General features: G+C 39.6%; 2 protein-coding genes across 2 annotated transcripts in view; both read left to right on the top strand.

Moving 5' to 3' along the window:
• Nucleotides 1–3,115, top strand: part of LOC126389356 (calpain-9-like) — a 22,106-nt gene extending 18,991 nt beyond the window's left edge. Inside the window, exons 21-22 of the mRNA XM_050043008.1 lie at nucleotides 1,919–1,974; nucleotides 2,264–3,115. Of these exons, the coding sequence (XP_049898965.1) occupies nucleotides 1,919–1,974; nucleotides 2,264–2,290 (83 nt within the window). The 3' untranslated portion in view covers nucleotides 2,291–3,115. The remainder of the gene's footprint in view (nucleotides 1–1,918; nucleotides 1,975–2,263) is intronic.
• Nucleotides 3,116–5,566: 2,451 nt separating this feature from the next.
• Nucleotides 5,567–16,104, top strand: part of spdl1 (spindle apparatus coiled-coil protein 1) — a 581,008-nt gene continuing 570,470 nt past the window's right edge. Inside the window, exons 1-14 of the mRNA XM_050041882.1 lie at nucleotides 5,567–5,673; nucleotides 6,420–6,581; nucleotides 8,373–8,549; nucleotides 9,222–9,416; nucleotides 10,242–10,391; nucleotides 11,313–11,411; nucleotides 11,676–11,786; nucleotides 11,881–12,021; nucleotides 12,393–12,499; nucleotides 13,059–13,179; nucleotides 14,726–14,792; nucleotides 14,908–15,114; nucleotides 15,637–15,706; nucleotides 16,040–16,104. Coding sequence (XP_049897839.1) covers nucleotides 6,420–6,581; nucleotides 8,373–8,549; nucleotides 9,222–9,416; nucleotides 10,242–10,391; nucleotides 11,313–11,411; nucleotides 11,676–11,786; nucleotides 11,881–12,021; nucleotides 12,393–12,499; nucleotides 13,059–13,179; nucleotides 14,726–14,792; nucleotides 14,908–15,114; nucleotides 15,637–15,706; nucleotides 16,040–16,104 — 1,672 coding nt within the window. The 5' untranslated portion in view covers nucleotides 5,567–5,673. The remainder of the gene's footprint in view (nucleotides 5,674–6,419; nucleotides 6,582–8,372; nucleotides 8,550–9,221; nucleotides 9,417–10,241; nucleotides 10,392–11,312; nucleotides 11,412–11,675; nucleotides 11,787–11,880; nucleotides 12,022–12,392; nucleotides 12,500–13,058; nucleotides 13,180–14,725; nucleotides 14,793–14,907; nucleotides 15,115–15,636; nucleotides 15,707–16,039) is intronic.

Raw genomic sequence — 16,104 nt, 5'->3', positions numbered from 1 at the left:
TTTTTCAAAAAATTCAAAATGGCGGAAAATCTATAAACCGGAAGTTATGGGTGTTTGAGGCAAATTTGTTCCTCATGAAGAGAGGCATCTCTGTGCAAAGTTTCATGTCTCTACGACATACGGGGCATGAGATATGCCCATTCAAAGTTTGCAATTTCAATCGGTTGCTATAGCGCCCCCCTTTGGCCAATTGATGTAATATTGCTTCATTCGCATCCTCCCATGACCCTCTACCACTGTGCCAAATTTCACATGGATTGACCAAGTCTGTGAGGAGAAAAACGTGGAACAGACACACAGACACACAGACACACAGACAGAGTTTTCGTCATTATATAGTAAGATTCCTACGGTCTAAGACAGTCAAAAAAAATTACATGAACAACTCTCTCCCAAATAAAGTGCCCCAGGGATTATGTTTTTCTCCAGACCAACAGTGAAGTTAGCATCACCCTGGTTGCCTCATCAAAAATCCAATGGGGATTTTTACATTAACTTCTAGATTATTGCAGAAAATAAGCTCTGTGACAAACAAACATTTATGGTTCTTACATTTTCTTTTTGTTCACCAAGATAATCTTCACAATGGAACACCATTTTTGAAGCCCAAATGCAATCACCAGAAGTAAAAAGCTAGTTAGGGTACAAAGAAACCACACTACATTCACAACTAAACATGGTCACCACATCCAGGCCTTAAAGCCGTGGTTAATGTGATTATGTTGTGTCGGCTCATTTAGCCACTTGTTAGCAACCACTTTTTTTAAGACACACAGAAACTTCAACATCACTAGTGGGGTATTTACTGATGTATTTTGTCTTAGAACAAAATGTGAAAATCTCCTGAGCTTGTGTTAACCACAGATCCTATTTCAGGTGTCTAATGAAAAACCCATTGACTTTGAGAAGAAGGAAGTGGGGGTGGAAAAATGCTAACTCATTTCTGGGTTTTGGGACTCATTCCTGGGGCACTCTATCCAAACGCTGGAGTACTAAATCTCAGATTTGTGATGTCATAGGGAATGAAGTCTGGAGCTCCTTTATAGATAATGAATTGGGAAAGATTTTCTAGATGACAATGAGAGCACCCAGGGAAATGTTCTGAGTATATGGGTACATTTTATCTTAGGCACTACTATAGAATAAAGCTCACCTGGGTATAAAAAAGGACAGAAAAAACAACAACACTCTGGGTCCACAAAATCAGGCTCCCATCCATTGAGATCCATTGTCATACTTCTCTGTTTTCTGGTTTTGAGAGAGAGTAGCTCATGTTCACACTTATTACATTTTCCTTTACTATGCGAACACTCAAAATATTAGGTGTTTAGTACAGAAGTATGCGATTTGAAGAAAGTCTTATGCGGATCAATATTTCTTTATTATTTGGTTGTATTAACATCATATTTCAACATTGCTGGGATGCTCACTAAGGAGGTCCAGCCGATGGCCAGGTAACGTTGTGACCACCAGCACAACTTTCATTTTGGAACAACTTTTGAACCACATTGGGATGTCTTGATTGAATGTTCAAACAATGGTCATTCAATGTCTCAGTGTTTTCTGCCATGTCTGTAGAGTCTTAGTTTAAGTAACATTTTGACACCTGGAGGATATAAACTGCCTCCTGTCGTCAGGTTAACTGGGATGTTTTTAATACATCTATACTGGGTCAGCAAGGACAGGCTACACTGTACCAGTGCACCACTGGGTGGGCAACAGTAACTTAAGGATGTCTACTGCATTTCACTTGCTGCACATCATTGTTTCACATGCAGTACGAAGCATTACCGGAAATGAAGTAACTGGTTAAGATGAAGAAAGAGACATTATGAACTTTGTGACATTTTTGACACCTCTGGCTCCCACTCTGCCTCCACAGTTTCTGAAGTAAAATGATTTCTGTTTTTCTCAATAGAAATCTTCAACCAGCTGTCTGATGGAGTGCACATCAAGAATCTTGGCGAATCAGAGGTAATAAAAATTCTTCACATGTGTTGCACATTTCTTGAAATTTGTTGGTAATTTACATTTTTGACAATTCACAATCTGCACTGCTGTTGATCTAAAACAGGGGAGGGGAAATATCTTACTGGCCAACAATGTCCTTTGCTTCAAATACCATTCCCCTTGTGTGTTGTTCTATAAACTATGGTGTTCTTGGACTACATTTTCAGATTTCAATGATGAAATGATGATGCTTTTAACCGGAGCTACAGATACATTAATGTGCAATAATAATTGTTCCCTCCTCATTTTTCAGTGGATGTACCTTGCGATGTACACTTAACCTGAGAGAGAAGATGAACTGCAGGATTCATTTAGAATTACAGCAGCAGATTATGTGAAAGAGAATAAATATGTGTTCTTCTGCAAATGAGCGATGAAATGTATCAAATCACAATTAGATCATGTAAAGAAGAAGTGTTTTAAATCAATAATGTGTGCATCGTTACCACGAGCAAATGTACTGACATATATGTGAACACCTGTGAACCTATCCCATGATGCATAGCAAAAATAGTTCACTATTTTAAGTTTACATTTTATTCTCTTTGATGTACGTCGTTCATTTGTTGTAGATTAGATTACTGGATTTTTTGTTTCACTGTTTTGACCATTTAATATCACAACAACTATTGGAGAGATTGCCATGAAATTTGGTATACTTATATTCATGGCGCTAACAGGATGTAGCCTACTGACTGTAGTGATTCTCTGACTTGACAAGGGCCGCAATAAGATTGACTGTTGTGCTTTTGAGTATAATTTCTCAACAACTATTTCCAGAATTACCAGGACATTTGGTTCATTCACACATCCATTCTACCCCCCTGAATAAATTGTTAAAATTTGTCAGGCTGTTGTCATACACTGTTTGTATGTTTTCCTACGAAAAGTAATGCACCAAAATTCGCACATAGTCCACATAATGATGAGCCAGTAATACGTGCATTACCCACACAATTTGCGTAATTTGCTGCGAACATGTGACGTATGTGCCGACAAGAGGCAGGTTGGAGTGGTGGATGGGTCACAAAACATGGGACTTTAATTGGGGGTAGACTTTTATTGTAATCACTTTGTACTGTTTAAAATAAAGACATTATACAAACAGCTTTGGCAGTATTTGTTTTATACAATATAAATGTCTTGTATATACAAGTATATTGAAACATGTTTTCCTTATGAGATGGACTTCATAAATATGGCATACAAACAAATCATGGATTTGGAGATGTGTAGTCTGAAAACTCAAGACTAATGCTAATGAAGTGAGACTGTGCTGCCTTTTGATCAGCTCTTTGGAGACTGTTCAAGTGTAGTGTTAGATTTAATGGTGGTAGGTAAAATCCATAAAAGTCAGGACATATTATATATTAAATTTCTTTGCAATTGTTTTGGGGGGGGGGGTCCATAACGTTCTGCCATCTTGAAAATACATCCGCCAGCAAGGGACATATAGCACTACCAGGGAATAGCCCCGCCTTCTGCGTTTTCATTGAGAGCCATGCCAGCGCTGCGTGACTGAGAAGCCGAAGGAGAGGAGCAAGAGGCGCTTTGCTACTACCCCGGCACTACTGCAGCATAACAAAGTCCCACTCTTTGAGCATAATGCAGCATCATGCATATGCAGCATCACGGGAGACGGAATCCTCGTCGCCAAGAAAGCGCAAAAGGGAATCAAAAAGGCAACCAGACCGGCAAATTAAAAAAACAAAGGTCAACATCGGGGTAGCCTTTCCCAGGTGGAAAGAGCTGCTGAAGGAGAAAGGTTTTAAAAGGGACGCTGTGATTGGCCTGCTGGCCCGCCTGTCATTTTTTTCCCAACAGGCAGGCCAGGCCGCTGTCAGCGGCGCAGTGATGCGAGGAGAGGGATGAGGTGTGTGAGGTTGAGCCACTTGTCCGTTGTCAAAAGACAAGATGTGATTGGTTTGTTTCGATTTACACAACAGTCCTACGTTGTAAACACAGCCAGCATGGTGAGGAGGGGGTTTGTCAACTCGCATCGAGTGTGTCTGTGTAGGAGCCTGAATGAATACTCCATGTAGTATCGGATGACATGGTTTCATCAATGTTAACATAGCTTTTTGGTACACAGCAGCTACCGTTGTTGCAATACGCGTTTGAAAGAGTGAGGCGCTAGAGTCTGTTGGAATGCAATTTTCGAATTCAACGTTAGATGGGAGAAATTCCTACACACTGTGGCTTTAATTTCAAATCCCAGTATGAAGAGTAAAATCCAGATCACCACTCAAAATGTATTATTTAAATTCCTGTGTTAAATAATGTAGTTTTACAACATGAAGAGACAGAGTGAGGCAGAAGTTAAGCAATAGCAGAGAAAAAACAGTTTTCTTTATGGATGAATAGTATCAACAATTCTCACTCTCAAGATGTGAGTGCTACTGGATATGTAATCGTTTTTGATTGTGCAGAGTATTTTGTAGCTCTAAGGGAAGGTGGGTCTTCCCTTGCCTGCAACAGTCGCATTAGCCTTGACAGGCATTTTGAGAGAGGTTCTTCAGTTGGTTTCCTCATACATATGTGTTGTACCTTGTTTCCCTCTCTCAGAGTTGTTGAACATTGGTTGTATTCATAACCTTTATATTTTAGTGGTACTCTGTTTGTCTCTTTTTTTTCAGTTTCATTGTATTTTTCTTACCACAAATTAATGTAAACTAGATCAAAACCAATGCCAATCTCTCTGAGATCAATTATTAAAGTAGACATTCTGTACTGTAAAGTCTCTCTTAGGCTGAGACAACTTTGCATTGGAATTGACTTTTGAGACAATAAATGTAGCCTACTGGCAGAATTATTTGACACTTTTTCTTAAGGCATGTTTCCCTAATCCAATAAGGAGAAATCATAATTTCAAGGAATTTGATGTTAGGAAAAGACATTTCATTTCCACTTCCTCCTGAGGTACATGAGGTGAACTTCAAAATTTTGAATACGATTTATGAAATTTAATTTGTATGTGAATAACTGTGCATTTTAGGAAAGGGAAATTAAAAGTCAGTGCATTCCTTGTGGAGTGATATGTAGTGCTGGCTACAGTCCAGGGAGATTGAGTTGTCCCCCTTAACAGCAAAGACAGTCAAATTTGGTGTTTTTGTTGAAAACAAGGACGTTGACGGTGTTCTGAATATTGTTTTGTTACTGGGAAAGTTTTTAATGTATAAATTGCAGATACTTTGAGACAAAACCCAGTTTGAAACATTGGAAGGATGAGTTAAAACTCTTGACTAGATCACTGAAACTTGGAAAGCTTATAAGTTGTTTACATTGCTAGTAAATGCTTAAGTTAATTTGAGACAGCCCTGTTTTTTGTCTTATTAGTATGTATTTTTTTTGTTCTATTTCTGTCATTTTGTATCTGTTCTTATATTTGTTTGCTCATACTGAGGCAGAAGCTATCTGATGAATGTGCCTTGTTTGTCTGTACTTATAAAGTTCAATTAACAATATAAAAATATAAATTAAAAAAAAAAATAATGTAAGCTAAAACCTGTTTTACACACTGCGGTACGATAGGTGGCGGTATGGACCTTAAAGCTGTTACAATGATTGGAGAAGAAGAAAAAGAGGCCGACTGTGGTGTCGCGATAATTTACGGGAGCTGGATTCAAACGGTGGCGGTTTGACAGAAGACTGATCAGTGACAAGGTAAGTAACTGTGCTCATATGTTATTCTTGTCCGTAAATTGTTCATTTGTCCATACATATTCAAATAAATGCTATAAAGAGTTACTTAGTCGCCCGCTTCAAGGAAGTCTGTCGGTGAATTGCTTTTTATCTGATGAAAAACAAGCTGGGAACGTAGTTCAAGCGCCATTGTTGTCAAAATGGTTAACATTAGCTACAACGTTACCTTTAATTAGCATTACGTTAACGTCAGTTAGCTAAGCTACGTATTTTTGTAAAACATAAACCCTCCGTTATCGCAGCGGCAGTTGGCGACCACTTAACGTTGTGGTTTAGTTACTTAACTGCTTCAGTTACAGTGCAGATACCGTGTAACTCCTGTGACGTTTTCAAACGTTGCAGGGACCCTCTTACCTCTATGGGAAACACCTTTGGCTAGCTACACAACAACATAAAGCAAGTGTAAATGGATTTGCCTCAGCATTGGTGTGATGCATAAGGGAGTATAGACAAACACAGGAACCCACCCACCACCATCAGAGATGAATCTTTAACTTAGCTTCACCTTTACCACAAGAATACCATCTGATCTATAAAACATAAAAGACATAGACAATAGAAACACTTTAAATATTGGTCTACAAATCCATGAAAGTCCATATTATCTTGAATGTGTGTGATATAAGCTGGGTTGCTGGCTCTCTGAGAGCACAGTGCTGGAAGCATAAAGAAGGTTTTACATCAGTCCCACCCCCTAATGTTCCCAGATGGCAGCAGAGGAGGAAATCCAGTGTCTGAGGAGCCAGCTGAGGGAGAAGGAGGAGCAGGTCCATCAGGCTGCCCAAGCTGGCTTGGATCTCCTAAACCAGCAGATGGAACTGCAGAACAGACTGGATGAACAGAGAGTGGAGATGACTAATGCATTGGAGGTAGACACTGCACTTTATAGAGAGTGAATTTACACAAATCCCTGCAAACATGTTCTCTCTTACTGTGGCGAGTGGAATCAAGCCATGCATTGTTTTTTTATGCTCTGCCACCTCACTCCAACAGTCAAACAAAAATTAAGGGGCATATATATATATATATATATATATATATATATATATATATATATATATATACATGTATATACATGTATACACATATAGTTTTTTTTTTAAAGAAACAACATTACCGCACCTCTTTATTAAACATAAACAAGCAGTATGCATAAGACATAGGAACAAACTGATTAAAGTAGGAGATTACTAAAAATTCTACCTTACTTTAGCTGGAACCTAGCAAAGAACGGTGATGTATTGTGCTTCATGAATGCATCCCTTTCAAACAGCATAGAGCAGGGTGTCAAAGTGGGCCGGACCAGTAAAACCATTGCATAATAACAACACCTCCAATTGTTCCCTTTGTTTTAGTGTACAACAGTACAAGTACATTCTGAAAACTTTTCATTTACAAAACAGATGATGAACAGCCTATGATGTCTGAAGCAAAATAAGTGCAATTTCAGTGATATGTCTCAGTTTGTGCACATTCAGTCAATCTGCTACTCACTGACATTACAGGTGCATATTTCTATCCATTTCCACTCCTGTGTAGTAATGCAGGTATTGCCACACCAAACTAAAGTGGAAGCTATTGATGAAGCAGGTTAAGTTATCTCCTGCCCAACAAATTATTTACAAATGTAAAGTTTTGGCAGTGCCTTAGCAATATGGCTCCACCAATACTGTTTTAAGATAGAAGTCTGATACAGATTTTTTTTTGTACTGAAGCAGCTACTTGACAGTATTTTGCAATGTTCAATATCTTTAGATGTGACCACAACAGGTGCTCATTGTTATTTCAGAGAGCTGTATTCTGGTCAGGGTAAAAGTGTTTAATTTGCTCCTGAAACCTGACACCTCTTAGCGTTCACAAGTGCATCAATTTATGTTTAGTTTCCAACTTTTGAAAGTTATTTGAATTCATAAATATCTGAAACTCAAAAGATCCAGACGTATACCAGTGCACACTTTTGCAACTGGTTGCATTCAATGGAAATATTGGAACTGCCCTTCAACATAAAAATTGGTGTGGTACTTTATCGATACACTAATACCTTGGCATATACCTTATATATATATGTATGTATATATATATATTTGGAGTGCTCCCCTGATCAAGGACACACACACACACGCGCACAGTGTGTGCTTCTCCAGCACACTGCCCACCCCCTGTCAACTACTGCCACATACAGAACCTATCTCTGTTAGAAACACTGAGAATATAGAACATTATATTGTTTGTAGAGCAGTAACAACATTGTTTACAACAGCAAAGCCCCTGGAAACAAATCTAAAATGTAATAAAATGAATAACATTCTCTGCTCTTTGCTCTGTGTGTAGTGGTGGTGGAGGAGAGAAAGACAGAGGAGAGGCTCCATGCTGACAATAAATTACACCAAAACCATATTTTCTCCTCTGCTAGTCTCACTCATTGGTTTCTTCAAGTACCAATAAAAGACTCAACCTTAAAATGACCTGGTTCTTTAATGATTTAGAACTGGCTACTTTGCACTGGTGTGCCCAAATATTTTTCACATTCACATATGCTAATTTTCACTTCAAAATGCTTGCACTGTGAGCCCTGGGAAGCTTTTTACATAGACGTCTGTGGATTATTCTCAATAGTTTCAAACTGTACAGCTGTCTTATGCGTCGTGTGTGTGTCACAGGCACTCGAGCAAGACAAGTACTCCCTTCAGAAGGAAGTGGAGTTAAAGACTCGGATGTTTGAGTCACTGCAGTCGGACTACGACTGTGTGAAGAACCAGCAGAGACAGCAGCTTGAGGAACAACAAGCACATCTGGAGAGGAGCCACAGCACAGCGCTCAGTGCGCTCAACAACAAGGTACAGCAAGCTGAGGTCTACTTGTCTGGGCTTAAACAAAAAACAAATCCCACATAAAAGGTCTTTTTTTACAGCAGACATTTTGACACGTCATAGTAGGAAAAGCACAGGTGTTACTGATAACATTAACAATGTCAAACTGTAACTCTCACTAAAACACAGAATTGGAGACATTTGGTCAGATACTGAGTTGGTGACACTAATCTTGGGTGTCCACCTTGCATCTGTGCTGATTGTATAGATCTTTTGTGCTGCCAGGTTGAAGACGTGTATTAAGCATCCACGTTTTAGAATTTGTATCTTCTTTGCAGCAACATCCGTATTTGAAGGATTGTCAACTGACATGGCTGCATATGAGTTTGGACAGACATGGATGTAAACTGTAGCTGCAACTTGACTGGTTTCTGGAGGCATACAACCATGATGCGGTTATCCTAGTTAATATTAAAGGTTGTCTTGTTGGAGATTGTTAAAAAATATATTTTTGCTTGTATTTTTCACAGAATGATCATCTAAACAGTATTTGTTTTTGTTATCGCTGTAGAAATGAGCACTGCTGCTGAAAGAGGGTTAGGGTTAGAATCTAGCAAATTGTGTGCAATCAGTAACTCTTAAAACAATATCAAGTTCCATACAGTAACAGTTCATGTGTCTTCCTGCATGTTGTCTCAGATGCTGAGGTTGCAGTCGTCTCTGGAGGAATCCCAGCTGAATGAGAAACAACTGAAACACAAACTTGAGGTGCAAACTGAGACTCTGAACAATAAGATGGAGGAGCTGCGAGCTCTGAATGAACACACACAGAGCTCCATGACATCTGAGATGATGGAGGTGCAGATGAAGATCATGGAGCTGGAGAACTGTAAGGTGAGGGTAAGCAGAGCTACGACCAGGCTTGTCTGGTGTTGATCTGTTTATTTTCATTGGCACAGTAAATGTTAGTCAACTACAGGCTTCCACCTAAAGAGACAGGTCACTCCCAAATCAAAAATCCATATTTTTCCTTACTTAATGATCCGTCTAGATTGTTTTGGCTTGAGTTGCAGAGTGTTGGAGATATTGTGCTGTAGCTCGCTGGTGCTTGCTCACCTAGCACCACTAAGCTCGCTGACGTTACAGCTCAGCTGAAGAGGACGCCATTAATGTTTACATCTTATGCAGGCTTGTGCATGAGCACAAGCCTCGAGTCCATAAGTATATGCATGCTTCCTTCTGCATGGTGATAGGGTTGGCAGGTTTAGTTCTGTAAAAAGAAAATAGTTCCGACATGAAACTGCTCACAACAAGGTCTGTGGATTATCTTGAGTAGCTGGGTCATGATTTCTGTAAAGAGACATTGCTGTTGAGTTTTGTGTGGTGCTTTGAGCACCTCAAGCTGAGTGCCATCTAGTTCCATTATATTGAAGAGAAGGCAAACATCTCTACTGCTGATATCTCCAACACTCTGCAACTCACACCAAAACAATCTAGATTGATCAACAGCACGACAGGTAAGAGGAAAAATTTGTATTTTTAATTTTGGGGTGAACTGTCCCTTTAAACTTTCTGTAATCTGCCATTGCTTCCTTCCATGCCAGCATATTCCACATCCTCCTCTATCAGGTGGAGTTGTGTTAATAAGTCGGGCGAATGGTTTTTGTCTACCAGGTGGAGTTGTGTTAATAAGTCGGGCGAATGGTTTTTGTCTACCAGGTGGAGTTGGAGCAGACACTGCAGGAATTTCAGTACAGAGAGCAACAGCTGGAGCTGACCAACAGTAGCCTGCAGCGCCACCTGGAGCGAATCACAGAGGAGAAAGAGGAGCGAGAGAAAGAGGCTGTTTCCCTGTTTAATGCATTAGAGGTAAACACACCACCATTTAACTCCACTTGTACAGTTAATAGCTGCAATAAGTAGATATAACCGCCATGTTAATTCATCTCTGGTCATTGTTGTGGTTGCATGTGCACTAATATGTATTTATTAGTGGGTTTTATCAGCACAGGTCATTGAAAGCTAGTTCCAAAATTGATTGGACTGAAACTGCCAATGTTCAATACTTGCCTCATGCCTAATGTATAAAGTAATGTTAAAGGGGAACACCACCTAAATTAAGAATTCCAGTATGTTATTTCCACAGCCTAGGAAAGTTCAATCAATATTTGTGAACATGAGCTTCTCTGTCTGAAAGCCAGAAATCGGCAGTAAGTCTCAAACTTGTGATGTCATCAAGTATAAAGTCTGCAGCTGCTCCACAGACAATGAATGGGAGCCTGATTTTGTGGACCCACAGAATGTTTGTTTTCTTTTTATACCCAAATGAGTTTTTAAAGACAGTTAGATGTTCACTGCTGGAAGCTGATTCATTTAGACATCTAGAAACTATTTTGTGTTACTTTTGGTTTCAGTCTGACTGGTAGAATTCTTTAGAATACATGCCTGTGGATATTCTCATTTATCCAGGTCATAGTTATCTCAAGGCAATTGAATTGAACGCAGCGGGATTTAGTTTTGTCTTAGGAGACGTTTTACCTGTTATCCAAGAGGCTTCATCAGTTCACGCTTGTCTGACTAGGCTGGAACTAGTCTTGAGTTCGATTCAATTGCCTTGAGATATTTAGAATACAAGAATGTGCTGCTGTGTGAAATGATCTCCTTTTATCTGACTGTAAGCTGCTTACTGTTAGTGCATGATAACGCACTGTCTGTGCAGCTCTTTGTCCCTTTGCCTCTGTGTCTGTGTATACTAATGCTGTATGTCATCGTGTCTCTCTGTCTCCACAGAAATCTCGTGAGGCAAACCGTGACCTCCAGGTCGAATTGGACCAGGTTCTACAGCAGGCCCAGGATCCCAACAGCAAAGGGAACTCTCTGTTTGCTGAGGTAAAAACAGCACCACAGAAAATGAACAGCAAGAGAGGCTCTGTCTTTGATGAAGTAGAAAACTAAACAGCTTAAATTAACTTGTGTTAAACTGTTCCACCCAATCTAAAAATCTCTAAATTGCCAATAATTCTCTGTAGCTCCAGCTTTATACAGTTCAGAACATTGATATACCCCCTAAATATTTGGTGTACAAGGTAAACTAGTTTATGGGTTAAAATGGAGCAAAAATCAGCATCTAAATGTTTCCTTTTTGTCATGCAGTTGGAGGATAAGCGTGCTGAGATGGAGAGACAGCTCATCAGCATGAAGGTCCAGTACGTGTCACTGCAGAAACAAAACGCATTCAGCAAACAGCAGCTGCAGCGCATGAAGGTACTGTGTGTGTTGTGGACAGCATTTGGACTAAAGCGTCAGCTGTAAACATTAACTTGAACATTGACAGCATGAATACGGATGTGTTATGTAGGTCCAGATAGCCACTCTGATGCAGCTCCAGGGTTCCAGGGCTGATCCTGCTCAGCTGGAGAGGCTCCAGTCCATGCTGTCAGAGAAGAACGGAGAGATCCAAAATCTAATGACTAAACTGCAGAGACTGGAGAAGATGGAGGTGAGTGCTTAAAACCTGCAAGTCTAATATTAGAGGGACCCCTGTGTACAAGACAGTCTTGTCCCTCTAATATTTATAGGGGGGAAACACCAAAAAGGTCACGATGATAAAACAAATTCTGTTGCATAGAATCTATTGTCCAAATCCTGGAGGATGTATTAACATGTGAGGATACAGATTATTATGGCACTGTGGCACACTAGATTAACACCATGGCTGTAAATGTGTTCAACAGAACATGACATGAAATGTCTGAGACTTTGATCAGTGATTAATTAGATTTTCCTTTGGCTCAACATGGAGTGACATGAAGTGTGGAAAAACATATTTATCAGCATGGAAACGTAATGTCTCTGTCTCTGACTGTGTAGATGATGTTGAAGTCTCAGCCAGCTAATCCTGCTCCAGCTGAAAGCGGTGACGGCCAAGATGAAACTTACTACACTGACCTGCTTAAAATGAAGCTCAGCAACACTGTGTGAGTTTAACTGTATTTATGGTTTCACTGTAATGTCGTAAATCACATTTAGAGCTGCCAAAACTAAGTTATGCTTTAAGATTCTGTAGTCTGGTAACTTTGTATTTTAGTTTTTTCATAAATTGTCACAAAGAAGAGGACAGCAGAGACAACACATAAGACTAGTAGCCAAGTAGAGAAATATACAGAGAGGTGATGTGAAGCTGGCTATCATACAGCATTGGAATAAAGTTGTGTAAAAGAGCCAGTTGTTTCCCCCCATGAACATTCATTAGGGGACAACCATCAGTCAGATGAATCTATATCCTTCTATAAAGTGACCCTTCATTAACTAGTGTTGTGTGTCGCTTTGCAGCTGTGGTGTAGAAATTGTAAGTAACAAATATATTGAGTTGCTCATTTGGTTCACACATTCAATCTTGTGATTTTGCAAAGGAGAGCAGTGACAGTCTGATTGGATTATAGAAACATTTGCAGTTCGTGAAATGTATCCTCACAATCACATTTTTTTTGTCTGTGTTGTGCATTTGGTCTTTGGTTTGTGTGGCTGTGTCGTCAGTAAGGATGCAGAGCGTCTGGGTGATGAGCTTTCCCTGCAGAGGATGAAATCTTTGTCAGAGAGCCAGAGAGCTTTAGAGCTGGAGAGGAAACTCTTCTCATCTGAACGGCTGCTCAAACAGGTACCAGCTCTAATGTGTTTCCCTCAGTCATGCAGAAATACATCACCACCAGTCAAAATAGGATTTCGAATATAGAACAAATGGTGAAAAATGTTGTGTTTTATTGCTATTAAAAGTAGTAAACTGCAAAGTGACAGCACAGACGTGTTGTGAACTGTGTCTTTCAAGTGGTGAAATACTTTTTTAATACTTCAAAATGACAAAGTGAAAACAGATTTGTAGATTTTTTTCTGCAATTATATTAAAAAGGAAAAACTGAAATATCTATGGATGCAATTATAAAAATCTGAGACAAGACCAATGTTTAAAATAACAGTTTGGCCAAAAGCTGATATCAACGTTTTTGATGGTGTGTTTTTTTTGTTTGTTTGTTTGTTTGTTTTTGTTATTTATTCCCCCTTTTGTGTAAGGGAAACAAAGAAATCTTCAATACAAGAAAATAACTGTTTTAAAGTAATTTGGCTGCTCAGTACACTACCTTTGAATGAGCACAAATTCAGTTAGAAATTTATGAAACGCACAAAAAACTATATTAAAAAAATAAATAAATACATGCTTTTAAAGGCCTGTTTTACTATATATAAAAAAAATATAATTCCTTGTATTGCTATGAAAACATCAACAAATTTCTGCTGCAAACAGCTGTATTTATTCAAGTTTTTCACCAAATATGCATTTTACAAAATTACATTTGATGACCTCATAATAATGTTATAATTTGCCTAAGCCCAACACTCATTTTTACTGAATAGAGCGTAAACGCGTCATAATGTAACTAAATGCATCCTCCATGAACTAGCTCTCCTCCTGCCAGTGTCAGTACAGATTTGTTCTTCAGCGTAGAATTATTAGAGAAACAACAGGGTGCGTCCCCGGATGCCTCAGTAGTGAGTTTAGTGTGTTCTTTTGTCCATAAGGTGTCTCAGAAAGGATCTCTGGATCTCTGTTTATCGCAAGCATGTTTTCTATTGTCCCCAGGATGGCGGGATGCCATTAGTCCTGAACCCTGCCATTTAGCCTGCGCAAAATTGATGTAATGCAACAGAAAAACATTGACCACTGCCATCAGTAAATGTCGTCTAATTTGCCAATAGGCGGATGGCAGTCATCAAGGCAAATATCAGCCAATACAGGTGTTTGTAAGGTAAATCAGTGTATCCCTAGAAATATCACATTGTCATAGGTATTGAGGCCCTTTTTAGTTGAAGCACATTTGGCAGCAATTACAGCCTCAAGTCTTCTTCAGTACAACATGACAAGCTTTGGAAACCTGGATTTGGGGATTTTCTTTATGTTTTCACTTTGTTATTCTGGGGTATTGTGTGTAGGTTGATGAGGGAAAAATGAATTAAAACAAATTTAGCATTAGGCTGCAACTTAAAATGTGACAGAAGTGAAGAGGTCTGAATACTTTCTGAATGCACTGTATATAAATGAAATGTACAGTGATCCATGATCTAATGTTCCAAAGCACAACAACTGAAAAAGGTCAGAGTTACAAACACAGATTTAGTGTTTCATTGTACATTTCTGTTCCCTGCTACAGACTCAGAGTGACAAGATCAGACTGCAGCTCAGAGTAGAGGAGCTCCAACACAAATATGAACCAAAAGGTAAATACTATATGATAACACCAAACCCATATCTGCACATTGCTTGTGTCACTGGTGTCAAAGATAGAAATCTGAGGACTGTAACATTGTGGCGTCTTGCAATATTTGTCTCTAGAAGCAAAAAAGAATCTGATCCAGAAGCGAAAGAAAGAGAAGCTTCCTGTTGACATCGTACCCTCCTCTGAGGACACCAAGCTTGACAAGGGAGAGCAGCTTGTTGCTGTGGAGATGGATGTCACAAATACTAAGGCTGCAGAACCTGAAGCGGATACTTCACGTACAGCTGAGGCACTGAGCTCCACACAAGGTGTGTGCGTTGGAGGTCAGTAACTTTGCGGGCTGACAGGATGAAAATGTGAATTAAAATTGAGCTTGGTTACATAACATAAGCAAGACCATAAACTGTATACAAAGATGGACGACGAATCTCCATTTACGCTCACTGTAAATAAGTGAAGCTAAAATATGCCAGATACGGCCACTGCCATCATGCTCTGGTGACGTCATTTGGAGCCAGGGTCTGTGCAGTAGCGATCTCCGCTGTTTCAAGACTCCCACCCATATACCTGTCTGACCAGTCGGGAGCAGCACTACTGAAAGCGGGCCCACCAATTGGCTCACACAACCAGCATGTTATTTTATAACATTTAATTACTAATTAAAATCAAACTCATCAGAAAAACGAACATTTGAACAAAGAGCGGTGTGACTGAAAGACTATCTTGAATGAACAGTCTATGAGCAAGACACACAACATCAGCAAGGGCGAGGCAAAGTTTTGAGTGCTTATGTTTTGTGATGTGGTGACACCAATAATCATTGTCTTTTTGTGTTATGGGTTCAGAGCCTGAGCCACGGCCTGCCAAGTGTGTGAAGATCAGTGCAGATGAGCCTGTTGTGATTCCCAACCCCAGGTCAGTATGTCGAGGAGGCTACACACACCCTGCCCAAAGGTTGACACCCACAAACATCCCGACCACAGCAAACTAAGAAAGTACAGGCAGGGCAGAGTCTCTGCAGATAATTACACTAGAGGTCAAACTCTACAGGGAACATGTGTTTGATTGCTTAGACATTTATTGCTGACAGCAAAATTTCCAAAGAATCAACACAACTCTGAAAGTTTTTCTATTACGTGAAAAGACAAAAGACAAAAGAAAACTACTTGGTGGGGAAATACTGCGGATCTTGACTGAGGGTATTAAAGGGAACAGTGATATTAAGTGGTTATTTGATTTTGCCCTCAGCTCTCCTGTGACTGACTGCAAAGAGAAGGTGACAGAAGAGAACCAGCAGCAGAACAAGAGAGAGG

This window comes from Epinephelus moara, chromosome 4, assembly GCF_006386435.1.
Source record: "Epinephelus moara isolate mb chromosome 4, YSFRI_EMoa_1.0, whole genome shotgun sequence".
In the NCBI taxonomy this organism is placed as follows: domain Eukaryota; kingdom Metazoa; phylum Chordata; class Actinopteri; order Perciformes; family Serranidae; genus Epinephelus; species Epinephelus moara.
This window is presented reverse-complemented; position numbering and strand designations above follow the sequence as displayed.